At 57.9% G+C, this 26,243-nt stretch overlaps 7 protein-coding genes across 7 annotated transcripts; 3 read left to right on the plus strand and 4 right to left on the minus strand.

Annotated features, from left to right (window-relative positions):
* Positions 1-99: 99 nt before the first annotated feature.
* MAM_03044 (Tetratricopeptide-like helical) lies at positions 100-888 on the minus strand (the record flags this gene model as incomplete). Its single annotated transcript, XM_040821843.1, has 1 exon — positions 100-888. The coding sequence occupies one exon, from the start codon at positions 886-888 to the stop codon at positions 100-102; it is 789 nt and encodes a 262-aa protein (XP_040680412.1).
* Positions 889-1,879: 991 nt separating this feature from the next.
* On the plus strand, positions 1,880-2,647 carry MAM_03045 (HAD superfamily hydrolase; the record flags this gene model as incomplete). Its single annotated transcript, XM_040821844.1, has 1 exon — positions 1,880-2,647. The coding sequence occupies one exon, from the start codon at positions 1,880-1,882 to the stop codon at positions 2,645-2,647; it is 768 nt and encodes a 255-aa protein (XP_040680413.1).
* Positions 2,648-3,077: 430 nt separating this feature from the next.
* On the minus strand, positions 3,078-3,997 carry MAM_03046 (bZIP transcription factor; the record flags this gene model as incomplete). Its single annotated transcript, XM_040821845.1, has 2 exons — positions 3,078-3,859; positions 3,946-3,997. 2 exons carry the CDS (start codon positions 3,995-3,997, stop codon positions 3,078-3,080), a joined length of 834 nt encoding a protein of 277 aa, XP_040680414.1.
* Positions 3,998-6,280: 2,283 nt separating this feature from the next.
* Positions 6,281-7,626, plus strand: MAM_03047 (Pyridine nucleotide-disulfide oxidoreductase, class-II; the record flags this gene model as incomplete). The annotated part of the gene is made up of 2 exons (XM_040821846.1): positions 6,281-6,521; positions 6,623-7,626. The coding sequence occupies 2 exons, from the start codon at positions 6,281-6,283 to the stop codon at positions 7,624-7,626; spliced, it is 1,245 nt and encodes a 414-aa protein (XP_040680415.1).
* A 935-nt stretch (positions 7,627-8,561) lies between these two features.
* Positions 8,562-10,780, plus strand: MAM_03048 (heme oxygenase-like, multi-helical; the record flags this gene model as incomplete). Its single annotated transcript, XM_040821847.1, has 3 exons — positions 8,562-9,355; positions 10,092-10,287; positions 10,376-10,780. The coding sequence occupies 3 exons, from the start codon at positions 8,562-8,564 to the stop codon at positions 10,778-10,780; spliced, it is 1,395 nt and encodes a 464-aa protein (XP_040680416.1).
* Positions 10,781-10,977: 197 nt separating this feature from the next.
* MAM_03049 (sugar transporter family protein) lies at positions 10,978-13,061 on the minus strand (the record flags this gene model as incomplete). The annotated part of the gene is made up of 4 exons (XM_040821848.1): positions 10,978-11,967; positions 12,092-12,247; positions 12,536-12,748; positions 12,837-13,061. The coding sequence occupies 4 exons, from the start codon at positions 13,059-13,061 to the stop codon at positions 10,978-10,980; spliced, it is 1,584 nt and encodes a 527-aa protein (XP_040680417.1).
* Positions 13,062-15,180: 2,119 nt separating this feature from the next.
* Positions 15,181-18,169, minus strand: MAM_03050 (uncharacterized protein; the record flags this gene model as incomplete). The annotated part of the gene is made up of 3 exons (XM_040821849.1): positions 15,181-16,810; positions 17,037-17,189; positions 17,859-18,169. The coding sequence occupies 3 exons, from the start codon at positions 18,167-18,169 to the stop codon at positions 15,181-15,183; spliced, it is 2,094 nt and encodes a 697-aa protein (XP_040680418.1).
* Between the last annotated feature and the right edge of the window lie 8,074 nt (positions 18,170-26,243).

Raw genomic sequence — 26,243 nt, forward strand, 5'->3', positions numbered from 1 at the left:
GTGTGCGCAAGGTGACCGCGCTTTTATTGTGTGAATGTATGCCATGGGGTATCAACGACTCCGTTGTATGCAGTGATGCGTTTTCATCGCAGGACGGTGCTAGGACGACTTTGATGATCCCCCCCCCGATGCGAAATTCATGCTGTAACCCCCCGTCTTTTCATCTTTGACCATCTGGAAATTGTCGGTACTTAACCCAAACGGCCTTAATATGCCGTCTCCGAGGCTCTTCAACTTCCCCCACATTTCCGACATTTCCTTCTCCTGGGCGGCCTTTGTTCGAGGGGGCAGCGCCTTGAGTTGACGTTGAACCGTGCGCAAATCGGCAGCTCCCAAGCCAGGCATTGTCGATAGTGCCTTGTAATCCTCCTCTGCGCCAGCGAGATTTTGCCAACCTCCGGCTTCGGAACGAGCCCGGGCACGTCGCAGCAAGGCCTTGGTGCGGATTCTCTGAATATCTGCTCTTGTCTTTTCCACCGGGGACTTGTCGGGTTGCGATGGCGCAGGGGCAGGAGCAGCACGGGACGCGCCAGAGCTGATGATTTCTTCGTCGGCATCGTCTGCATCTGTGGCGGAGGGCTTCCCGGTTTCCTGGTCGCGCGAACTCGAAGCTGTCGGGTTGCCAGTTGAATTGCACAGGTCCGGGTCTGTCTTGTCCAGCTCCCCCAGTCCATCCAGTGCGTTGGTGGCGATTTTGATGGCCTCCTTCCACTGCTCTACCTGCAAGTGGCAGGCAGCCATGTTGCTCTGAATCACGGCACGTTCGTAGTGCAGATAGTTGGGACACGACGACATGGCATCTTCGTACCTGGCCAGTGCATTTTCATAATCCCCTGACGAGTACAAAGCGTTTGCCTCCGCTCTGATCGAGCTAGACTCTGCAAGCATTGCCTATCGGCGGACGGACATGACATGATTAGCTTGTGACGATCGAGGTTGGGTGACAAGCGGGCATGAAGTGTCGGCCGCTCGCGGGTTGCGCGCTCACCTGCTCGTTCTCGATGGAAAACTTTACCACGTGGGGCACCGTGCCAGCCGAGGAGGAATCATGCTGAGATGGATTCGAGAGTACACTTTCACGCCCGACAAGTTCGTCCATGTTTCGAGGAGACGGCAGCGGAGAAATTACAGATGCAGAAGACAAAGGGCAGTATTGCGGGAGGCCAAGTGGGGGTGCGTCTGTTGCGAGGGAAAGAGGAGCTTGAGCTTACGTACAAAGAAGAAGAGAGAATAAAAAAGTCGGGTTACATGTATTTACATGTAAATACATGAAATAAAAAAAAAAAAAGAGAGAGAGAGGGTGAGGGCGAGGGTGAGAGTGAGAGAGTGAGAGTGAGAGCGAGAGACTGCCGCACAGCGATTTAATTGTGGAGCCCGCGGCATCACGAATTGAAAACTTGCATCAAACTTCTCTGGGGCGAGACGACACGTTTGTGGCCCCCGTACGTTCATAAGACGACACACCCGGACAGCATGGAGGTGGACTGAAAAATCATTCATTTTTAATCTGTCATTTGCCAACATTTCCAACCTTTGTTGCGTCGAGACAACCAGTCAGTCCACCTCCATCTTTGAGGGTTTCCGAATTCCCAGCTCAGCTCGTCGCTCCATGCAACGACTTGTGCTGACCAGGCGTCTAGAAACCTGCTTGGATACAACATGGCGCCCAAAACAGAGTAAGTCTACCACGGCAGTCTCGAAAGTGTTTGAACCATCCTGATCCAGCACTCCGCCTTTCCTACTCCTGCTCCTCCTGCTCCTCCTCCTCGATCCATCCATGTCCAGCGGTATCCCCCCCCCCAAAAAAAAAATAAGAAGAAAAAAAGGGCCGCACTGACTCCAGCCCAGTTTCCCCCCCGTTCGGGCCTGTCTCTTCGACATGGACGGCCTGCTCCTGGATACAGAAGATCTCTACACGCTCTGCGTGAACCTCGTCCTGGACAAGTACGGACGGCCGCCGCTGCCGTGGTCCGTCAAGGCCAAACTCCAAGGCCGCCCAGGTCCCGACGCGGCCAGGATCTTCTCCGACTGGGCCCGGCTGCCCATCACCCACGACGAGTACACGGCCCAGCTCCTGGTGTTCCAGAAGCAACTGTTTCCCACGACCAAGCCGCTGCCCGGCGTGGTGGACTTGCTCAGCAAGCTCGTGCAACCGGACGCGGCACGCGTCCACATTGCTCTGGCGACGAGTTCCCACAGGTCCAGCTACGAGCTCAAGACCGCCCACCTCGAGGACGTGCTGTCCATGTTCCCGGAAAACCGCCGCGTGCTCGGCGACGACGCTCGCCTGCAGCCGGGGAGGGGCAAGCCACTGCCCGACATTTTCTTGCTGGCCCTCAAGACCATCAACGACTCCCTCCCGGCCGGCGAGAAGCCAATCGCGCCCGAGGAGTGCCTCGTGTTCGAGGACTCTGTGCCAGGCGTCGAGGCCGGCCGACGCGCGGGAATGAGAGTGATTTGGGTCCCGCACAAGAAGCTCAAGGAAGAAGTGGCCGGCAGGGAGGCGGAGATTCTGGCCGGCCGCACCGGAGAGGCCGGAGACGTGGAAATGCACCAGGTGGGCGAGATTGGGGACGGCTGGGCCGAGGAACTGGCCACCTTGGAGGCATTCCCGCTCAAGAAGTACGGCATTGCTGTTCCTTGTTGATGGGGCCGGGCGAGCGGTGCCCCGTCGCGATCCAAGGCCTCGCGTCTCGGTTTGATTTGGAGCGTGGCAACGACACACGTTCTGACGTATGCACGCCTTTTTTTTTCCTGGTTTCCCCGGCGTTCTGTTGTTGTAGCGGCGTCGAAAGGGGCCCGCTTGGCTCTGCCCACCGTCCGTCCTCTCTCTAGAAGCTGGCGTGTGTATCGTGGCACGTGTCGCAGCGCCGGTCTATTCAGTTCTATGCCTCAATTTACCTCGAATCTATAGATTAATACACGTCTTGACATGACGAAAATGCGCAAAACGGCCTCTGTCTGTCCCAGCACAGCCCGCCCGCCGTCTCGCCTCGCGGCACCCAAGCAGGCAGAACCCGGATGCGAGCCTCGCGCAATTGTACACAACCCGGCGCCGCGGTCCGTCCGTCCGTCCGTCAATGCCCATAGCCAGCCAGGTACAAGGATTCAGCGGTCAGGGCAAAGGGCGCACCCGCATACTCGTCGTGGCCGGGACGCCCGCCGTCGGCCAACACGTCCCGCCGTCGCAGGTACGCATTCCGGCCCGTGTGGCCCGCGGCCTCGAGCCCTCCCACGTCGGCAGCAGCTGTTGGAACAGGGCCCAGAACGTCCTCGGCGGCACGGCCGTGGCCCGCGGGCACGTAGCAGGACGCCGGGGCCGCCACCGGAGAAGCGCGCGCACAGCCCGTCGGAGTCGACGTCGGCGTCCAGGCAGCGCTCCGCGGAACGTCGAGGCACCAGGCCAGCGAGGAGGAGGACGACGACTGGTGCTGGTGCTGGCCCCTTTGGCCGCCGTGTCGCCCCGGCACCCGGGGCGTCGTCGAGCTCTCGCCCACCTCGCCGGCCAGGTCGCAGCGCCCATCGTACGGGAGCCGAGCGATGATGGAATGGCCGTTTGGGAACGACATGTCTGGCATCGTCCGCGGGGGAGGAGGAGGAGGAGGGCACGCAGGCCCGCCACCGCCGCTGCCGTCGCAGCCCACGGCGACGGACGCCCGGAAACGGCGCAGCTCGGCCTCGAGGGCCTCGTTGCATCGCAGCAGGTGCTGGCACTCTCTGCTGAGGTCCCTGCTTTGAAGCCGGCGGACCTCGTGCTCCAGGCGCGCAATGTGTTCCTTGGTTCTTGCCCGAATGGCCCTCTGCGACTCGCGGTCGTTGGCGCGCTTGCGCTCCAGCTGTGCCGAGTTCAGGCCCGACGCTGCTTCCGTGTTAGCCGCCTGCGGGCATGTTGCACCCTGTGTGTTCTCGGGGGCCAGGGGCCGGGGTTCAAGGCTTCACTTTTACGCTTGGCAGTTTTGCTCGCAGCATCGGACGCGTTCGAGGTCAGTGTTGACATTGTGACGGCCCCGATGACGGCCGTCCACGAGCTCAGGTGAGGTCGTCCTCTTTTTCAAAATCGTCCACAGAGTCGGGGACAGACGTGGGAAGAGAAAGGGGGGGACGGCGGAGGGGGGCAAGCAAGGAGTTATTACAGCTCTGCGAGGCCAGATGGAGATGGCAGGTAGAGAAGCCTTGCGGCCAAACTGGAACAAGGCGAGAGACGGATGCAAAGGCAGATAAACGGGCTCTGGAAGTAGCCGGCTCCCGCGCTGTGCGGACGCAAGCTGGAGTGCGCGACGTGTTGGCGGCGGGAACCTAATCGCAGCGCGCCTTGGGGATGGGTTCCTCGACGTGGGCAGTGGCCCAACGGTCGGGGTCGGCGGGAAGGATTCTTCACCGTGTGGTCGCATCTTGGCCTGTACAGTTCCTGGGTTCACGTCGATGGAATGGGCCTTGTTGTGCGACGCAGTGGTCTCTGGATCCTCACGTACGCAGTAGCATTGGACGTAGATGCCAGAGCATATTCCGAGCTGGGAACGGGGAATGCGCGTCAAGACGACGACGGGATGCCGCGCGGTACCCAGACGCGCAACGACCTGGAGAAACGACGTGCGCGCAATGTCCTGCAGCCGCGACCGAGTGCGTCTCCTGGCCGCCACGGTTGGTCTCTGGCCCTGGAGGAGTCTGAAGGCTCGGAGGGAGGCGGCGACGGACGTGACGTCGCGTTATCAATCGTCAGGGCGCGGGGGACAAGGTTTCACCCCTCGTCGTCGGCATGAGCCGAGCGAGGCACACCCGCACGCCCGTCCGCGCCGTCGGGGCGTCCGCGCCCGGGCTGCTTGGGCTGCTTGGCGTCCCGGCGATTGCGCAGGTGTCTCCAGCAGCCGTGGCATCTCCCTGGCACCCAGCCAGGTATGGAGCAAGTCGACGCATGTCGTAAGTTATATCCGGGGCACACTCCGCAGGGACGCCGCGAGACGGACGTGGATGCGGCGGGGTCTTTTCCCTCCTCGGCTGCAAGCATGTACAGTGTACACGTCGGTAGGAAACAAGACGGAGTCTTGGTCGGTCTCGACGTCAACCGGGGGACTCGAGCGATGTCGGCGTCGTCGGGGCCGCAGTACCAGGTAGCGGCAGCCAGCCATTGGGCGTGTCTCGGTCTCGGCGTCGGCACCCACGAAGTGCTGGTGCTCCGTACAAGCAACCGAGGTGGGTACTCGCTTACGTAAGTGCATACTTGCCTAGTAAGTAAGTACTTGGGTACCCAGGGCCCAGGGGCATAACGTGTTAATACGAGTATTTATACCTACCCAAGTACGGAGTACCGTCCGAGATTCCCCGACACTATCCATGTCCGCAGCGGAACAGCAATACGGACAGGTGCTGGTACAAGCACTCGCACTAGCACGAGCACTGATACTAGTGCTAATCAATACTTACGTACTTCCTACTTAGGTACTTGTACCAAGACGAATTGATTCAATGCCAACAATTCATAATGACGAGCAGCAGGGAAACTACTCAATGCCCAGTCACATGGCCAGGCCTCCACGGCAAGCGACCGACAATGTGGCTGAGTCACTTCTCCCACCAGCCAGTGGTGCTTCCCCACGTCCAAGACGGATCCGGGTGCGACGAGGCAGTTCCAAGACAAACTTTGCCAGTCATCCTCCTCCGTACGTGCGTGCGTGAAGTAGCATTATGCCAGGGATCTTGCAAATCCACCCGCCTCGCAGCGCCGCCCCAACGGCCCCAGCAACTCTCGCGCGTCCCGCAAGGAAGCATCAGCCAATCTTGCTTTTCGAGCGGCCTGCCGCGATGCCATGATGCGATGCCATGACGCCAAGTTGCTCCGGAGTCAGGCGTCAGGACTCAGGACTATACGAGAGCCAAGCACGCGGCCACTGCTTCCACCTGCAAAAGCAGGCATTCTGAACGCTTCAGTGGGGACGACCGGGCCGGCTACGTGGCGGATGCAAGCCATCATGTGCCGAGCGAGCGAGATTGCTCTCCCGGCGAGCTGCGAGGTGTCTCGGTTGCGTTGCTCGAATCCGGCTCATGTCCCTCGCTCGTTCGCCCGCCCGCCCAAGCTCAAGCTCAATCAAGCCTTTTCTACCCGTCTCGACCCTCAGCCATGCCCTGCTGGCTCTGGCTGCCTATAAGTATCCTCGCTTGTCCCGGCTTGCCTGGCTGAATCTCGACGTCCGTCTTTACCCATCACTTGTCAAACTTGGCCCACTGCCGTTGCCGTTGCCGTTGCCGTTGCCGTTGCCGCGAGACCCGTGCCTTGATTCACGACATGTGGCCCAGTGCTGTTGCTGCCTTGTGCGTGCTGCCGTTGCCGTTCCTGGCGTCGGCAGCACCCGTCACGGAAACCGCCCCCAAGGTCGACTATGATGTCATCATTGTCGGGGGCGGCCCGGCTGGCCTGGCTGCCTCGAGCGCCCTCGGGCGTGTCCGTCGCAATGTCTTGATGGTAGATTCTGGCGAGTACAGGAACGCGGCTACGAGGCATATCCACGATGTTTTGGGCTCTGATGGTTGGTACCGCCCGCCTTGGAAAGAAAGGAAAGGACAGGGGACAAAAAAAGAAGACGCACACATACGTCAGTGGTCTTGGCTAACCAGGCGTCTTGGATAGGTGTTACTGGTGCCTACTATCGGTTCAAGGGCCGGCAGCAGGTATCCCACTACGGTACCGTCGACATGATCAACGGAACCGTGACCAAGATTACGCCCCAAAACAACAGCAGCAGCAGCAACTGCTACACGCCCCAAGGGGGCTACACCCTCTTCACCGTCACCATCGCCCGCGAGGACAACGAGCCGCAGACGCTCACAACCTTCAAGGTCGTCATCGCCACCGGGCTCAAGGATCTTGTCCCCGACACGCCCGGCCTGCTCGAGAACTGGGGCAAGGGAATATACTGGTGCCCCTGGTGCGATGGTTACGAGCACGCCGATCAACCGCTCGGTCTGCTCGGTCCCATGACAAGTGTGCCCGGCACGGTTCGCGAGGTCCTCACTCTCAACCGGGACCTCGTAGCCTTTGTCAACGGCACCGACACGCCCTCTAACCGCGAGGCCATCAAGAAGGCTGAACCCAACTGGCAAGACTATCTCCGGCTGCACAACGTGACGGTTGACAACCGCACCATCGCGTCAATAGAGCGCCTGCGGAGCGGCGTCGACCCCAACGCCGACCCCAGCTTGTTCTCGTATCCAGAGTACGACCTCTTCCGCGTCCACTTCGTCAACGGCCCGCCCACCACTCGGGCCGGCTTCATAACCAACTTCAAGAAAGAGCAGCGCTCAAGCATCGGGCAGGAGGCGGGCGTCGTGCTCCTCGGCGAAAAACTGGGCGTTGACCCTGCAAAGGGCCTCGTCACCAGCGTCCCCGGCATTCACGCCGTTGGCGACTGCAACTCGGACAATTCGACCAACGTCGCCCACGCCTTGTACAGCGGCAAAAAGGCCGCCGTCTTTTTGCACGTGCAGCTACAGAGGGAAATTGCCGACCGGGAGCTGAGCGACCTGTCTCGGACGTTGGGCACTAGAAGTCTTGACGAGGACGCCCGCTCTCTCTGGGACCGCATGAATGGCGACGAGGACGACTTGTTGTACGCGGGGCCTTTTGACCAGTAAATATATATCGCACATGGACTTTATTGTTGTGTATAGCATGGCACGAAACGCCCAGACCGCTGATGCCAGGTACTACTGATGCGGAGACCGGTATGTCTTGTAGACATGTAAAAGAAGCGGTCGCATGATCCATTGTTTCAGGATCGTGAAAGGTGTATCCCGGATAATAGATCCTTCAAGACCTGCAGTTATCCCACGGGGAATCTAGAGGCCACATGCATGGATGGTATGTGCAGCGACGCCGTCGGAATAAGGAAAACTGCTGCAAAACCCAGTCTTGTCAGTCATCTGTCGAGAGGTCGATGAAATGAAAATGAAAATAACCAACCGGCAGCTTCCACGACCCGGGGCTACGAACCGCCGCCGCCGCCATGGCCGCCAGCCCATCTCGCCGCTCGTTTGCGCGACTCGACGTGCAAAGACACACGCGTCGCCGTGACATGACGTGGAAATCCCTCCCGTAGTCCACATAAATCTGCAACACGCCACTTATCGACATGGTACAGCTGGCAATACGGCGGCGGCGGCGGCGGCGGCTGCAGCTCCCCCCGCAACCCGAAGAGCGGTAAACAGCCGAGATGCTCTCCTGTAGATTGCAACAGAATACGAAATACGCCAAACGTCGGATTAGAGTCTCCACGCCTGACTGCCAGCAACGCGCGGGCGCAACATCCGTGCTGTATGTATGTGTGTGTCATGTTGCTGACACTTCCGCAGCTGCAGAGCATCATCGTTCTGGTGGCTGTCAAAGTAATCTGGGGTTCGGCATTGGCCGTCGACTTAACTTGTGGCGTGCAGCCATCTCGGCACCCGAGCAAGACGGCCGTGCGGGGAGCTCGTCAGCCCATGACTGTCCAAAAAAACACCGACACGGAGAGAGAGGCTCTCGGTGTCGATCCAACAACGACACCTCCAGACGTCCAGGCGACAGCGTCATGGCCGACTCCAACTTCTCACTCACAAAAACCCTTGTAGCCTCCGACACCGCCGCCTTCCAGCAGGCTACGCAGTCGACCTTTCTCAGGCGAGCAGCCGAGGGCAAGGTCTCCAAAGAGATTCTCGGACAATGGCTCGCCAACGACCGTCTCTACATCCGGGGATACATCCAAGGAATCGGCAAGACGCTGAGCTTCCTGCCCCTCCCGGAAACAGTGCCGGCCTCGCCACAAGACAGGGAAACAGCAACGACTCGACTCCTGGACTGGCTCATCGACGCCATGGTCAACATCCGCCGCGAAGAAAAATTCTTTGTCGACACGGCACGCAGATTTGGCATCAATGTCAACCTGCCCGTTGACAAAGACGGCCACGTCTGCGACAGCGTCAAGCTCCAAGGTCTACGCCGCTTCGAGGCGCTCTTTGGCGGGCTCGGCCCCGGCCCCGGCTCCGCGCTGCCATGGCTAGAATGCGCAGTCGTCTTTTACGGGACGGAGAGGTGCTATCTGGAGGCGTGGACTTGGGCCAAGGACCAGCTCGAGCTGGGCGAGGTCGGGGGCGGAGATGCCGATGGCGGGGCGCTGCGCGCCGAGTTTATTCCCAACTGGACGGGAAGCGAGTTTGTTGCCTTTGTCGACCGGCTTGGCAAAATCCTTGACGATGCTGTGGTGGAGTCCACTGGAGACGCCGGAGATGAGGGTGCGGGGAGGAGGCGGGAGGAGCTTGTTGAGCGGTCTCTGGTCAAGTGGCGAGAGCTGCTGGCGGCTGAGAAGACGTTTTGGCCAGCGATGGAGTAAGCAGTCGTCGTCGTGGTACTCCGTACTGGCCCGGGAAGCAATGTTTCGAAGGCTGCGCTCTGTGCAAAAGTAACTACTCGGGGATGGACGACGGATACGAAGGGTAGGAAACAAGCCGGAGATGATGGATGGCAGGGCATGTGTCCTGCATGATGGTGACTCTGTGAGGCAGGCAGGCTCAGGCTGGTCAGTGGGACAGGGAAAGCAGGCAGGCCCCAGATGTGGGGTGGGGCCCGGCGCCAGTTGACGACAGGCACTGGAGTGCTGGCGACGACGACGATGCCCTCCGCACAGCCACAGCCAATTTTATCCCGTCGCCCATGCGCCTCTCTCCTCCAAGCCGGCCCCTGTCAAAAGGTCAAGGGAAAGGCGGCGCAGTCGCAGTCGCAGTCGCAGTCGCGTCCGCGTCCGTCCTGGTGTCGTGCGAGTCGTGTGCGGCCCGCTGCTGCGCCACCACTGACGCTGGCGGGTGGCCTCCGACGAGGCGCACTCCGTTGCCAGCTGCACGCAGCACCCCGCCGCAACGGTTCATGGTCTTGGCTCGAGCGCCCCCACATCATCTGACGCTGAGTGCTTTGTTCACGGCTTCAGCTTTGTCAGATGATGTGATATTTAAGCCGCCCTCGTCCGTCAAAGCAACCGCCTCTCCTCTTCCCTGTACTCTTCCCCAAACCACTCGCTCATCTTGCCCCCCCGACGATCGGCATCGTACATACCCTCATAAAAGCTTAGTTTGGAAAAGGAAAAACCACCCCCCGGCCACATGTCCAACCAGGGTTACTACGGCGGCGGCGGCGGCGGCGGCGGCGGCAGCTACCCCCAGCAGCCGACCTACAGCCAGCAGTCCGGATACGACGGCCAGCAAGGCGGCGGCCAGCAAGGCTACGGCCAGCACGGCTACGGCCAGCACGGCGGCTATCCCCAGCAGGTACGCATACGCGGCACACAGGCCCAGCAACGTCGGCGATCCCGGCACTGAAAATACCCGCTAACCCTCGCGCCCTCCCCTCGCACAGCAACCATACAACCAGCAGCAGCCGTCCTACGCCCAGCCCCAGCCGCACGGCTACAACAACCAGTACGACAACCGCGGCCACTCGCCCCAGCCGTCCCAGCAGTACGGCCAGCCTGGCGGTGCCGCCGCCGACTACGCCGCGGGCGCTACGCAGGGCGGCCACGGCCAGGCCGGCCAATACGCCGCCGGTCCCGCTGGCCCCGATGGTGAGCGCGGCCTCGGCGCAACCCTCGTCGGAGGCGGCGGCGCCGCCTGGGCTGCCCACAAGGCCGGCGGCGGATTCTTGGGCACCGCCGGCGCTGCCATCGCCGGTGCCATTGGCGCCAACGTCCTGGAGCACGCCTTTGACAAGAAGAAGAAGAAGAAGAAGAACGGGAGCCGTGGTCTGGGCGACGACTCTGATTGAGCGAGTGCGGGGTGGCTTGTGAGATTTTTTTCTTCATGCCGGCTTGATGGGAGCATCGTCACTATTTACGGCCCTTTAGTATGCTCTCTGACGGATTTTGTGTAGGCGCATGGATGGGATGGAATGATGACAATACGATTTGCATTTACGCATTAGCTTCATGAGATTGATCAAACACAAATAGAAGGACAAGAGCCCTAGCCGCGGCTCGCAGCAACCCTCCTCTCCTCATGCTCGTCAACGTCACAGGCCTTGGCGTGGCCATGGTCCTGGAAACGGTCGTCGTGGGCGACGCGGCCAACCGTCTCGACACCAACAGCCTGCTTGGCATCCGTGTCGTGACCAACGTCAAACTTGCGGCGCAGGTGCTCGGGCCCCAGAAAGGCAAGCAGCAGAATGTAGGCGTAGACGCAGCCCATGAAGATGCAAATGACCCGGCCGTACTCGTAGCGCCTGACGCCCCTTTCCGTGGGCGGCAGCGGGAAGCGCTCGCCGAGCCGGGCCTCGATGGTGGACGAGGCCGACGAGACCAGGTTGCCGAGCTGGTAGGCGGTGCCGACTACAAAGGTGCGAAACGCCCCCGGCGACAGCTCCATGAGGTGGATGGGGACGACGCCCCAGGCGCCCTGGACGCAGAACTGCTCGAAGAAGGCGGCGGCCATGATGGACTTGTCCCTCGCGAAGCCGTAGGGGTACAGGAGTGCGCCGCCGACGACGCAGCAGACGACGATGCTGAGGCGGCGGCCGACGGACTGGCTGCAGAAGCCGACGACGGTGCCGCCGGACATGGCGCCCAGGTTGGCAACGACCTGCGTCACCGTCACGGCCGTCTTGCTGAAGCCGAGCTGGTTCTCGAGCATGGTGGGGTACAGGTCCTGCGAGCCGTGGCTCATGAAGTTGAAGCCGGCCATGAGCAGGACGAGGTAGGTGAGCAGCAGCCAGTGCCGCTTGAGGGCCACCTTGCCCTCGCTGACGAAGACGGCGCCGGCCGACTTGCCAACGTGGCCGGCCTCCTTGCGCATGCGCTCATGCTCCTGGAACACCTTGGTCTCGGGCAGCACCAGCCGGACGGCGATGAAGATTACGGGGGGGCACGCGGCGAACCAGTACAGAGGACGCCATCCGTGGGACGTGGTGTCGACCAGGCCGCGGGCAAAGGCGGCGCAGAGCAGGTAGCCAAACGCGTACTGCGAGCGGGCATGTGAGAATGTCGGTTAGCCCGTGGAACCAGCACGACAGCACACGTACATATCATGTATGAATGGAGGGAAAGAGGGAGAGGGAGAGGGAGAGGGTCGGAATGATACGCACGCCTTGCTGAAGGACACCGCTCATGAGACCACGCGCCTCCTCAGGAAGATCCTCGAGCGCCGTGGCGGCAGCGTTCCCGTACAGACCACCCATGGCAACGCCAAACAACGCGCGACATGCGAGAAACTGCGAATACGTCTGGCTGAAACCAGTGCCCTAATCCAGGAGCGTTAGCGCAAAGTCACGGACGCGGCGGTTCTGGCAACACGAATGAGACCCAAGCCATCGGCAAATGGTCGTCGGATGGCCATCGGATGGCGGTCGGGTGGCGGCGTCTTGACAGTCTCGCCGTCCGTATCAGACACGTCAAGTACCGAGGCGAGAGACCAACGAGACCATCCAGATCAAGCACGATGCGGTGGGCGCTCAGGGGTGTGTTGCCAGACGCACATTTGACGTCGATGGTTGATGATTGATGATGATGGAGCCGGAGGTCCATCGTACCAGTTCAAGAACAATGAAGAGCAAGTTGTTCACAATAAAAGGCCATCGACGGCCGTATCGATCGCTGGCAATGCCAAACAAGATGGCCCCCACAGATCGGAACATGAGAACCAGGGTGATGCCCCATGTGATATCGGCGGCGTTTTTTCCAAACTCCTTGGAAAGGTCAGACACGGTTAGGGAGACGGTAAAGAAGTCAAAGGCATCCCACGTCTAGGAGGAAAAGCTGTCAGCACTAACTAGCCCTGGGCCTAGGCGAGATGACTTGAACGAATGGGGTCTTGGCCTTTCCGGCACTCACCCAGGCACAGAAGGCCAAGGCAAAGAATGCCCAGTTTTGCGCGTTGAGCATGAGCATCAACCTAAGGGGATTGGGAACGGGCAGCATGGGCGGTTTGAGCGTTGAGAATCGTGTCGCGAGGTACTGGCCGGCCGACATGCCCTCGTGAGGCGCGGCGCCTTCACTTTCGGCGCCCTCGCTCGTGTGACGTCCCATGGCCGTATCGCTTGACGGTGAATGATGCATGACAGGATTAGGATGTCTGTCAGTTTCTCGTTTCTCGACTCGCAGCGGTCAAGGGTGGGAGGGAGAAACGAAAGACGACGACAGGAGGAGGCAAGCGGAGGGGCAGCAAGGTGCCGGTGCAAGCCACGCACAGCATTCCGGATCAGGCACCCAAGGAGCGCCGGGCAACAGTGGTTATATATCCATCGTGAGGCCGTCAACAAGACGATGGCGCCGGGCTGATGACTGGACCGACTCACTCGTTCACGCAGCTCCGCAACCGAAAGCGAAAGCGCTTGAGCGCACTCCATATGGTAGCGGACTCGGAGCCCGACACGGTGATGACTGATCAGCAGGTCCCGAGGCGTGGCCAAACAGCCCTAACCCTAACATGTTAACTACCAGTAGGAAAGAACTGCCCCGGGTTGTCACCACGTCGCTACCTAATTTAAACTTTGAATGCCTCGCCCGCCGTCCATGGAAAGCTTGGCTTTGTCCGCGCATCGGGTTCGCGAGCCATTACGGACGCAGCGATAGCTGGATTGGAGCCCCCAAGTCCCGACGCCGTCGTCGTCAACGAGACTGCCGGCCAAGATTTGAAATCCTGGACCTGCTCGTATCAGCGATGAGTCTCGGCGACCCCACGCCATCTCGGCAATCTGGTGCCGGCTCCGACCCACCACATGCGACGCTGGCCACTCACATTGAAGCAACGTCTTGGAGATTGAGATGCGTCGCCAGCCCGGCGGTTCGCGCGTCAGCCAGCAGTGAGCACTGACCAGGGGAGAGAGATTGTTGATGTTTAAAACCAGCACCACATGCATGCAGGGCGCATGCGGCAGCACACACGCACACGAGCCACCATGGAGGAGACTCCAGGTCCAGGAGGCCCCTCGGCCGCCCTCGGGTGCGAACAAGTTACGACGGCTGTCCGGGCAGAATTGCCAATTCCGGCTCCGGCGTAGCATCGACGGGGAACACGGTTTGCCGTCCCGAGTCCTGACGAGACATGATCGCGAAGACGCCAAGATGCGGCGCCAAGAATCAGGCCGAGTAGAGAAACGAGAGGAGCCGTTGGGCGCGTTGCCGTGCGCTCTCCTCTGTCCGCCGGCACAAACACGGCGGCACGTCCGAACACAGCAAAACATGCACAGACTACAACGTCGCAACATAGATGACTAGACATTAGCAACAAAGAAAAAATAAAAAAAAGAAAAAAGAAAAAAGAAAAAAAAGAAAAAAAAAGGAAAAAAAAGAAAAAAAGAAAAAAAAAAGAAAAAAGAAAAACCAGTCCTGCCACTCCACCGACGACGCAGCGCTCCGTCGGCATCCAGTTCTGCCGCCGAGCTCGCTTGCCGTCAAGTATCGCTGCGTCCCGCAAGCGAGCCTCGGCGAGCCTCGTCAACGGGCCCCGGCGCCAGACCCGGAGCACGGTGCATCCAAGTCAAGTAGCGACACCATCTGCAGCGCAAAACACCTTTGGAACTTTGTGACGGACAGACAGAGCCACCCCCCCCCCCCCCCCCCCTATCATTCCTTGTACGCCGTGTACCGTTCGTGACCATGGGCCCGTCTCCATACAATCCATCATTCCCTTGGCAAACATGATGGGCCTCATCATGAGAGCGAGTCATCGAGACGCCTAGACTCGTCGCACACCATCTCATGAATCCAAACCATGACGTCGCATACGGCTAGTCCATGTCGAGCAAAGAGTCAACACGAGAAAATGAATGTATTAAGTGAGAAATGGTCGACAAAATAATACTCGTCTAAGTATTTTTCTTTGCCAAGTGAGCCGAGTCAAGATACCACGCGTTCCCACATTTTCGTCTCACCGGCATTCATTTCAGCCACCCCTATTGTGACTCTGCATATAACCATTCCAGATCCCTTCAACGCCGACCCCTTGCCTGATTAATCGCCGGGTATCCGTCCTGTTTGTATAATCCTACAATATACGCCCACCGTTACGTTACTCGTCCCGCCCCCTTTTTCGCCTGGTACATGGCCTTCAAAAAAACGACTGCACGTCCCGTGTTCCCATACGTCACCGAGTGATTCAGGGTTGTGAAAAGCCGCCTCACTACAGGCATGCTGCGCCATCAAGCATGGACAGCGCCAACCCTTGGGCTGACTGTCAAACGCCGCCACCCATAAACGCAGCGAGGTCATCTAGGTCGAGAAGCTGTCTCTCAAATGCCTGGCAAAGCTCTGGCGCCGTCATGTCTTGGCTCGTCGTCTGTCCATTTTGGGTCACCGCGACTCCATTCGAGCCAACGTCGGGACTCCGCTGCTTGACATCGTTTGCCTGCATTGCGGCCTGTGGTGCGCCCGGAGGGGGCGACGTAGTGACCGAGGGTGTTGCGATACCGCCCGAGCCTCCGTTGATGGTCGTGACGCCGCGTCGAGGAAGAGCGACGGCGGGTGGCTCACTGTCACCCCGAGCAGACTCCGAGGCCGACCTCGGAGCAGAGCCGTGATGGGAAACGCCAGAGCCTCCAGGCTGGTGGTCATACTCCATCACGTCGGGGTTGGTGTCGGCGTCGGAAGAGACCTCATCCTTAACGCCAGCAGCAGACTGGTGAGAGCTGGAGCCATGTCGTTGAGTCGAGGGAGAACCGCTGTTGGCTGCCGCGGCATCATTGTTGAGAACCCGCTGCATGACAGTAAGATGCCTAAGCCAACTCGACATTAGAGGCCAACTCTCGGTGCCATCATGCATGAACTTCAGCCCATCCTTGACAATGTGAGCGGCTGTTTCGACAGCATTGGGAGGCGTAAGCCCCTTGAGAGACAAGTAGGCAACGGTTGCGCTGGCAGTGAATGCAGAGAACAGCATCACAATGGGGAAGCAGGTTGGATGGTCCTTCTCAGAACCAGCTTCCACCGCGTCGAGAAGAGAGATTGTTCCGTGGCAAGAGGTGAAGAGTCTGTCCACAAAGTCATGGCATCGGGGATTCATTCGGAACGCCTCCAAATTAAAGTTTGGCGATATCACGTCCTGCAGCAGACGTCGACGATGGACAAAAACGGTAGCGCAATGCAGCAGGCAGTGGAGCATGGCAAAGGTATATCCAGAGCCCATAGTCATGTGCAAGTTGATTTGGCCCGGCTTGTCAACAAACTGCATGGGCAACGAGGCACGAAGACCCTCAATCTTTGCAAACAGCTCGCTGCAGTCTTCATCGCGAAAGGACTGTACCGTGGTTGCCGTGAGCATACCCACCACATCACGCCAAATGGTGGCGGCGAGGACAATGTATCCGAATTCGCCAATCTCACCAACAGAGCCGTGGCCAGGGGACAAGGCGCTGTGGCCGAGATATTGGGGTAGGGTCTTGACGTAGACAGCGTTGCCGAAGGCAAAGTTGATGTCGGAGCAAGGAAGGGAAATGTCCGACGTGTCTTGGACCGCAAGAGCCGCAAACCGGCCAGGAGTGCTCGTCAAGAGGCAGTCAAGGACGTAGACCAACCACAGGGTACGTCGTAGGCTTTCATCGCGAAGGAACTGGTCTGCCTGGTCCGAAGAGTGGTGGTTGTTGAGAATGCGGTACATCTGCAGCATACGGGCCGCCTGGCCAAGGTAAATGTACGCCCGCACTGCGTTTCTCGTGCCCCATTCATGGATAACCACGAGGCAGAGGGCCTGGATGTCGGCCAGGTTGGGTTGGTCCAAGTTCTGGTTGATCAGTGCAATTGCCTTGGAGGCAAATGTCTCTGCAGCATGGGTTGGGCTTCCATATCGACGAATAAGTGCTGGTGAGCTCCTGCGAATAACCGGTCAGAGACAAGATTCGGCAAGCAACACAGAGGTATGAATGGAGTGGTGGCGCGACGCGCAGCGATGGGTGGCATTTGGCAGCACAGGCATGCAAAGCGGCCACAGGATGGGCCGATGCAGAGCCCATCTCGTCCAGGCGGCGCAATGATGTCACTGATGGTGTTGTCGGGGAAAATGGATGAAATTCCAAGCCAACCAACGAGAAAACTTACCGAGCAGCACAAGTCAGGAGACCATAAACAAGTGTCGACTCCAAAGAGGCATTCTTCAGCTGCTGGACAAACGTGGGCTTATGGAAAGCTACGCAGGCCGGAAACGTCTTTGAGACGACTCGCTCACATTCAGCGACGAGTTCCGGCGTCAGTCTGAGGGGCAAGAGAGGTCAGCAAGAACAAGACAATCGGCTGGGGGGGGAGAGCATTGCAAATGCGCAGTTGGGGGCAACGCCGGGTGGGCAAAGGCGAGCACCCATCACGAGCGACATGGCGCCACCCGAGACGAGGCCGACCATGTCATGTACGCAGCAGCATGCCAAGGAAGAAAAAAAAAAGCCTGGCTTCCACGCCGGTGCAGACGGGGCCATCCCCCGCGGCAGCTCGTAGGCATGGATGGCTCGATTGGTGGACCGGGGGCGTCGCAGCGATCGACAGCCGCGGAAGAGCGTTCGGTGCTTTAGCTCGGTGCCATGTGAGGTGGGATGGGGAGACGACGGGTGGTCAGGCAGCGCGCATGTCGCCGGCATCTCGGAGGAAGGAGGAGGAGAGGTGTGGATGTGGCGGGTCCCGAGCCAAGAGCAGTGGCCCGTCGTGATGGGCGTGGCGCGGCAAGGACGAGACAATGCAGAGGACAGCGGCGCACAGCCCAACGGCCGCTTGGCCCGGGAGAAGACGGATTTGCGTGGCGCAGCAGACGGACAGAGAGGACGAGGCGACGGGGCGACGGGGATGGGAGTGACGAGGGTGAGGGCAAGGGCGAGCCGCGCAGACAGCAAAAAAGGGTCAACTGGCGACTGAAAGGAACAGGAAGGAACTCACTTCTCGGGGGTGACCTGGACGTGCCTGGCGGATCCAGAGCCCACCACGGACTGCCTGGCATCAGAGGCGCCGGCGCCGGAGGCCGGGAGGCTGTCGCGCGCTGGGCGGTGGGCATTTGCGTGACGAGCAGGACTCTGGCCGTGGTGATGAGCCATGCTCTCCGAGGGGAGATAGCACTCGTGCATTCCCTTTGCGCAGTTCTTGCAAGGCGCGCGGCCGTTTTCGTAGACGCACTTGGTCTTGCCCTTGCGGCAGCGCACACAGGCGCCGCCTGCCCTGAGGGCGGTTGAGCGAACCACGCCCGACGACATGGGGACGGTCTGGCGAGGGGCGGGAGGCAGCAACGCAACGAGTGAAAGAAAAAAAAAAAAAACCGTCGGTCAAGCGACGAGAGAGACGCCTGCGGTGTTTGCGGGTGACGTCGGGGTCAAGGCGACGAAAAAGATAGGATGAAAATCGCGCGCTGGCGATGCTGGAGGAGAGGGAAAGCGCGACGCCGGAGAATCAGAGCCCTCGCCGTGGGTGGTCGGGCCGGGGCGAGACCAACAAGGACCAGAAAAAAAAAAAGAGGCTCCTCAGGTGTGAAATGACGCGTGAGGAAGCGTGCTGGCGAGCTGCCAGACGACAAACGGACGGGCAACGTTCGTGTGCGCTCCAACACCAGACTCGCGAGACAATGTCCAGGTCGCGATATGCGAGACGGACAAGAAATGATGGTTGGTGGAGGGAAATGGAAGCTGGGAGAGGGAAGAAAGCGATGCGGGATGCGGGCGAGGGCGAGGGCGAGGAGAGGCAGAGGGCAGAGAGGCAGACACGGACGGGCAACGGGGCCTTTGAGGAGGGCGGGCGCCTCAAGAGACGGGGAGGGGGCGAACCAGAGCTGGTGACGACTGGAGCTCCAGCACAGTGTACGGGCGGCGGATCGGCTGGTTCTGCCGGACGCGCTGCCCCACCTGCGCAGTCGCAGAGCTTCATGTCATGTTCTTCAATTCATCCACGTCCATGTGAGTCGGGGTTCGGAACAGGACCACTGGTCGGTCGGTCGGTCAGCACAGCTCGATGGCCCATGTCGCGCGCGTCGCCGTCGCTGCTGTGTTTGTTCACAGTCGGGCTGCCGCGGTGTCCTGGTGTCCTGTCCTGTCCTGGTCCTCGACCTCGACTCGAGCCGGCTGGGGCCCGGGCTTGGTTGGGCTTGGATGCTATGGCCACGGCAAAGGGCAAAGGGGCCAGAAGTTGCAATTCCCGCCGTGTCTGGTTTCTCATAGGCCGTGGATTTCCTTCCCACCCACCCCTCGAGCCGGCCAATGTGTGGCGGTTGTTGGGATAATTGTTTTGGGCCGCCGGCGTTTCCAAGCATGCTGTGAGGGTGGCCGGCCTGCGCCCTGTCTTCCAGCCGTCGCGTCGACCGACATGGACACGAATACACTTTTGCCCGCGCTGACACGGCCTCATGGGCGGCCGGATCCTGGCTGGCTGAGCCTTGTTCCTCTGACGCCATCCACGGGCCTGCCGGGTCGCTGGCCTGCGCTTTCGCACCAGCTTGAGCCCCAGCCGTACCGTACGTGCGGAGCTACTCCAAGTACGTAGTAGTTGGTCGGCACGGAGTAGTAGGTAATTAACTTGACACACAGCCGCCGCGGCGGCGGTGAGAAACCGACCCAGACAGGCCAGAGTCAGACATGGCAAACGCAAGTGAGCAGAACTGGCGAGGCTCGGCACGGCGGCGCTACCCGACCGAGCCTGGAGCCCACCACCTGCCTAGGTACCGAAGTACCTGCGCACCTTGACGCGGAAGCAGCGAGGCAGCAAGGCAGCAAGGCCGCAAGGCCGCAAGGCCCGTAATGAGGATGGATCGGTCAAGGGTTGTCGAGGTTGCGAGACCTGGCTCTCTCTGGCTGGCTGGCTGGCTGGCCGGGGCGGCGTACGGAGCTCGTGGTAACAGCGCCGGAAGGCCGCAGATTCGTCACACTATCCCCCCCCACGCGTCACCACGGCGCACGGGAGGCAAAGACATCAAACCGCTTACTACTACCATCCTCGAACATCGACCCATCGAATGAGGACGGCTTGCGACTTGTGACCTGACCTCCGACCTGGAGTTGACCGTTGCCCGCCGCCTGTGTGCTCGTGTCACCCCCATCGCCCCAGTGCCGTGCTCCGCCGGCTCTTGCTCTGCATCTCTCAGGGTGTGATGCATTTGCGTCTCTGATACGGAGTACGGAGCGTCGAGCCAGGTAACGACCAGACCACCCTCCACCGTGGATGAAAATGACCAATTACCACCACCCCCTGCTTCCAAGACTTGGTCAAGTACTAAGTAGGAGAAACGGGGAGCTGACAGCGGGAGCGCAGACGGGCAAATGACATTGGAACGTTGATTGCTCCTCACTGGGCTCGGGGGTCGGCAGCTTGGCGCTCCGAGGAAGGAAGCACCACCGCCTTTGGAACGGAGTTTCCTCAGTTACAAGTCGGTACGTGGTTGCCTGACACCTCGTTGACTCTCAAGCCTTGTCTCTTGACACCGAACACTTGTGGCCGTGTACTCCGCACATTCCGCAACAATACAGGAGGTACCCAGGTACCCGGCCCATACGCACGTCTGGGACTCCGTGCTCCGTCCGCGCTTCTTGATTGACTGATTGCCCGAATCTTGGGTTTTCTGTAGTAGAAGAAATCATCTTTATCCTCCGTCTCCTGCCCTTCGCGGCGGCGGCTGCGTCCACGCGTCAGTTTGTCGCTCCCAGCAGAGACCGGAGACGACCGGAGAGACCCAGCCAGCCAGCCAGCCAGCAAGGCCACCTCGCTTGGCGTGGACCAGACTGCCCCATTTCATTTGCCTGGGCCAAGTCTGGCGGCCTTCATTCACGATTCACGGCACAACTCACGACCAGGAGGCGCCGCAGATCCTGCTACGTGCGTACTCCGCACCTCCGCACGCATCGGGGCACCAACATCTGCCGTCGTGTCGATTCATGAAACCATCGGGATCACCACGAGTCGGGCATGTTTGTTTCTCAGCCGTGTCGGTGGCGCTGAAGGACTCCTCGAGGCCCTGCGACCCGAGCCGCCCTGTCGATTCACATTCGTCGATTCGATTCGGTCTGCGCCTCGTCCTTTCTCCCCCCCCCCCCCCCCCTTCACGCAATCACCTGTGCGACAGCAAAACCTCCAACGCGTCCTTGTTGTTGGCTACCGCGGCCCAGTCAAGTTGACCAGACAAAGCTGTCGCAGGTAGGAGTCGGGCGGGATTGCAGACCATGACACCATCGTCTTCACGTTACCCCATCCCGTCTTCGACCCACCCATGCCGGGGCATCAAAGTGAGGCTCTCATGTTGGCTTCGCATGGCCGAGCGATCCAGTGCGCAGCAATTCTGGCGTAGCACGTAGTAGTTGATCAGTGTATGCGCTCACATAAGAACCGACGGCGGACTGTCACGGTTTCTAACTTCAGAGAGCCCGGCCAAAGGGCTTTTGGCACCCCAGTCCGCCTCCTCCGCCTCTTCAGCGACTCTGTTCGGTCTTTTCCCAACAGCCACACGGACGGAGAATTGGGAGGACCTGGTCTCTTCAACCGCCGTGGCGCTTGCCCTGATCGACCATTGTTGTCATGAAGAACTTTGAATAAGGCCTTGTGGCCTGTTGAGTTTGGATTCCTAGTCGTCATCACACCGCGTGAGTTGGCTGGACTTGGTGACAGGAATAATTTGGCATTGGTGGGGACATTCTAATGGGCCGCCAGCGTGTGGTATGTACAGTGCGCCTTTAGTAATTCCGAAAAATACATACTTTTACACTAAAATTTATACTTTTTAAATACTTATAATTCTAGCAAATAGTAGATTAAAAATATAACTTTAATGTATAGATAAGATTAATTACTTAATAGTTGTGTATATTATTTTTTATAGTTTTAAATAATAGAAAGAAAAACTTTTTAGTTTTAAGTCTACTATTATTAAGGACTAGCCTTACAGGCAACTGCGTGTAAGCATTACTAGTATTAACTATAAACTTAGAGAGAAAAGAGGGAAAAAGAAGAAGTTCCCTGTCTCTCTTTTTATGCTATTATAAATGTGTAGGTCCTAATGCGCATCCGAAAAGTATCCAACAAGGCACTGACATAGTGACTTGTGTATACTTGAGCCTACAGCTCGAGTCTATTACGAGATGAGAAGATAAAATTACTTATAGTTTTAGTGTATAAATCTTTTTTTAGAATATATAATAACTACTACTTCTTATAGTACATAAGTATATATTTATCTTACTGTTCTATCTAAATAATTATAGTAGAGAGTGTGATGGACTAGCCCTATTAAGCTATAGCGGGTGCCAGCCGCAGTCATCCCGGTGGTTTGCCGGACCCCCGGCCATTGAGCCAAAAGAGTACGTAATGAACAAGCCGCCGGACTCTTGCTCAATTGACACTATATAGGGAAGTGTACGAAGATGTAGGTCGTGTCCCGTCCCGTCGCGTCGGCTGGCTACAGGTCGGGCTATAGCCCAGACTATAACAGAGAGCTATATAGATAGAGAGAGAGAGCATAAAGTGCCATCACGTGACATACACGTGACACAGCGACGCCGGACGGCTTCAGCCCTAGTTGACGCTAGATTCTGCCGCCTTCCCCACATAGACTCATTCAAATTTCTCTCGACGCTTCGGCGCTCGGGTACCCGAGTGAGTTCGGACTGGCGTGTCAATCGGAGTCGCTCCAGCACGGAGCAGAAGCGCCCATATGGGTGGGTGTGCTTCCGGCGTCGGGTTACTCGGTACGGCGTACGGAGTACGGAGTACCAGTATGGAATAGGGATCGAGGGCCTAGTGCAATTTTGCTGCTCCAGACAGGGTGAGTGAATGAAACGGATGAATGTGTAAGTTACACGCTCCAACGCTGCTCAGGGAGCATTCATTGCCTGGTCGGGCCGGTGAAGATGCTGCCTGCGTCGCTGCCCCGGTGCTCCGTACTCGTTCGTACCAGAATACGGAGTAAGGTACTCCGTACTCGGCACGCATTCCGCCACCGAAAATCAAAGTTGGCCACAAACAACCAGGCAGGCACGCAGGTGAGTGAAGAGTAGGGGCTGATGGCCAATGATGCGAGAGGGCTTGGTGTGCACGGCTCGGCGAATTGGGTAGGCACGTCGTGGTGCGATCCAAGCGCTTGGGGGCGGCCGTCTCTTGGCCGAGGAAATTTGAAACAGACACTGCAAACATTGACGCCGGCTAGTCCGTGTTCCTGGCACTTTGTGCGTCCGGGTCCTGCTCTTGCGACGTGGCAGCCGGCGATCCACGCCCGTCGGCTGCAGTCGAGAGACGGGGGGGGGGGGGGAAGGCCATCGACATCAAACAACGAGACTTGTGTGGGTCGACAGAGCCCAACGAGTCGTCAGACCCGATGCTCATGCCGGGATACGCGGGACGCGACGCGCGAGACGCGAGACGCAAGTGATCTTGAGCCTTGGTTTTTTTTTTTTTTTTTTTTTTTTTTTGGCGCTCACTGATGGGCAGTCCCGAACGCTACAGTACTCGGAGAATCAAGAACGAGTTGACATGGGCCGCAAGGACTCTGATCATCTTGTCTTTGCGGGAGCGGACACTAGTGCGTCAATACAAACAGGCTGCTATGTATCTAGATTTACGCATCGCAGAGAATTACGTCAAGACAAGAGAGAAACAAAATGCAGATGCAACGAAACTGTCTATTCGCCATTGGGTGGGTTACTGTCATCTGGAACTTGCTTTGGCTCAAGAGTGTAGGAAAGAGTTGCATTTGCATTGTATTCGGATCAGGCATCCCATGCCAATGCAACCGCAGAGACCCGGCGCTCTACACGAGACATTCCAAGCTCAGCGCATCCATCTGCCTCCATTGTACTCCGTATAGTCTGCAACTCTTTTGTCGAGGTTGAGGCTCAAGAGATTCAGATGCCTGTACAGTGTGAACGTCGGCTTCTTTCGCACAGTACACCTGCCTCGGTGCGTACTTGGGTATACGCTCGGAGATGCTCGAGTTTAGACAAGTTTCGCCATCAAGTTTCATCGAGTATTCATCGAGTCTACTTTCTATACGGCATCCTCTTCTCCGTGACAATATATCGACGTGTGGGTGATTTGGACGTCAAGACTGTCCGGCAGGCTGGGACGTGGACGCATTCAGATGCGGAGGCGCCCTTGCTTGGCTAGCAATGCTGTGCGACGGAGGATGACGGATAATTAAATTAGTAATGGATAATGGATAACGCAGTTGCCGAAAACGGCAAGGACCCTTGACTTCCATCGCAAGGGGACTACGCTTGTCCGGTTTCCTCGTCAAGTCGTCAAGGCGCCGGTAGTCAGTCGTGAGCGGTCCGTCTCATTGCTTGCTTGCTTGGGAAAGAAGCCGTCTCTATCGAAATCGGGCATCTGTGCGTGGGAAGCATCGGCCTGCAACTGTTCCGCTTGCCATACAGGACTGGCATCTTCTTGTCGTCATCCTGTTATCCTTCCGAAAAAGTTGAGACTTCTTTCCACAGAACGATGCTGTATCCCTGCAATCCTCCCGTAAAAGACTTAGACTTGTTCTTGGGAAGCTGCTGTTTGATACAAAGCTTCCGCCTGCAATCCTTTTGTAAAAGATTTACACTTGTTCTTGGGAAGCTGCTGTTTTATACAAGAAAAGCATCAGCCTGCAACTCTCCTGCTCGCCATGCGGGACCGGCATCTTCTTGCCGCCAATCCTGTTCCTTCCATAGAAAATCAAGACTTCTTGCCACAGAATACCGGCAAACCTTGTTGCTGTATTCCTGCAATCCTTCCGTAAAAGACTTACACTTGTTCTTAGGAAGCTGCTGTTTTATACAAGCAAAGCATCAGCCTGCAACTCTCCTGCTCGCCACGCAGGACCGGCATCTTCTTGCCGCAATCCTGTTATCCTTCCATAAAAAATTAAGACTTCTTGCCACAGAATACCGGCAAAACTTGTTGCTGTATTCCTGCAATCCTTCCGTAAAAGACTTACACTTGTTCTTGGGAAGCTGCTGTCTTCTTGTTCCTCTTCTCGCCTGTATATAAATTCAGCATGATCCCCATCAAGCATCTTTTCCTTTCTCTCCCTCTCTTCTGAAAACATTCCCTCTTCGGCTTTTTATTTGTACTGCCCCAGCACCTTGTTTGTTTATTCTCATGCTTCCTATGCCCTCCTCCAGGGATGATTCATCCTCTTCACGAGTGTGGCCACTGCCTTCCTTGTGGCATGACGTCGCTGCTTCGTACTTGGTCCGTCGGCCTCATTCTGCATTCCTTTGTCTTGATTGCGACAGGTATCCTTTATCTGCTGTGTATCTGATCTGTCAGTGTCAGTCTTTTGCAAGAGTGACTGGCGCTGACAACTCGGATTTGCTCTAGGTATCGCATCGTTCTCGGACCCTTTTCAGGCGCCCCAAATCTTGTCGGTCTCAGGTCTTTTAAGACGTTTGCATCATTGACCGGCTTTTCAATCGTATAAGGGTGAGGGCCCCCTGATGATGACAATGGAGGATCACTGAAACATCCTTATGACGATCCAACCCGCTCTGAAGGGGGCTCTCACTCAGCCATTTTGGCTGACCTCTTTTTTTTTTTTTGTAGGAATTGCTTTAGTCTCAGGCCTATTTATATGTTTGCATTATTGACCGGAGAATCAAAGAATCAAGGTGAGGGCCCCTGATGATGACAATGAAGGATCACTGAAACATCCTTATGACGATCCAACCCGCTCTGAAGGGGGCTCTCACTCAGCCATTTTGGCTGACGTCTCTTTTTTTATAGGTATTGCTTTGGTCTCAGACCTTTTCAGGCGTTTGCATCATTGACCGGAGAATCGAAGGACCAAGGTGAGGGCCCCTCTTGACATTAACATCGAAGGAACTCTGAATATTCTTATGATGATCCTCTCACATGGAAGGGGCCCTCACTCAGCTACTTTGGCTGACCTCTTTTTTTTTTTATAGGTATTGCTTTGGTCTCAGACCTTTTCAGGCGTTTACATCATTGACCGGAGAATCGAAGGATCAAGGTGAGGTCCCCTCTTGTGATGACAACGAGGGATCCCTAATATATTTATAATGGTCCGACAACCTGAAGAGGGCCGGTTTATCAATCGTATAAAAGAAGAGGGCGCCTACTGACGGCGATATCGAAGGATAGCTGAATAGTTTTATGGTGATTGTCACCTCTGAAGGGGGCCGTCAGTTTTATATGTTTGGGCCGGCGCTTGTAGACCCACTTTACTCGGCCTGACTAGGGAGTAGTTCACGTGTCATGAGTGCCGGCACGCAGCCGCTAGGCTTGGGTGGCGTCGACTGGACATGGGCCGATGGGGTCTTGTGCGCATGAAATGATGAATGAGAGGAGGCTAGTGCC

The sequence above is a fragment of the Metarhizium album genome (genome assembly GCF_000804445.1).
Source record: "Metarhizium album ARSEF 1941 chromosome Unknown scaffold_5, whole genome shotgun sequence".
Classification (NCBI taxonomy): domain Eukaryota; kingdom Fungi; phylum Ascomycota; class Sordariomycetes; order Hypocreales; family Clavicipitaceae; genus Metarhizium; species Metarhizium album.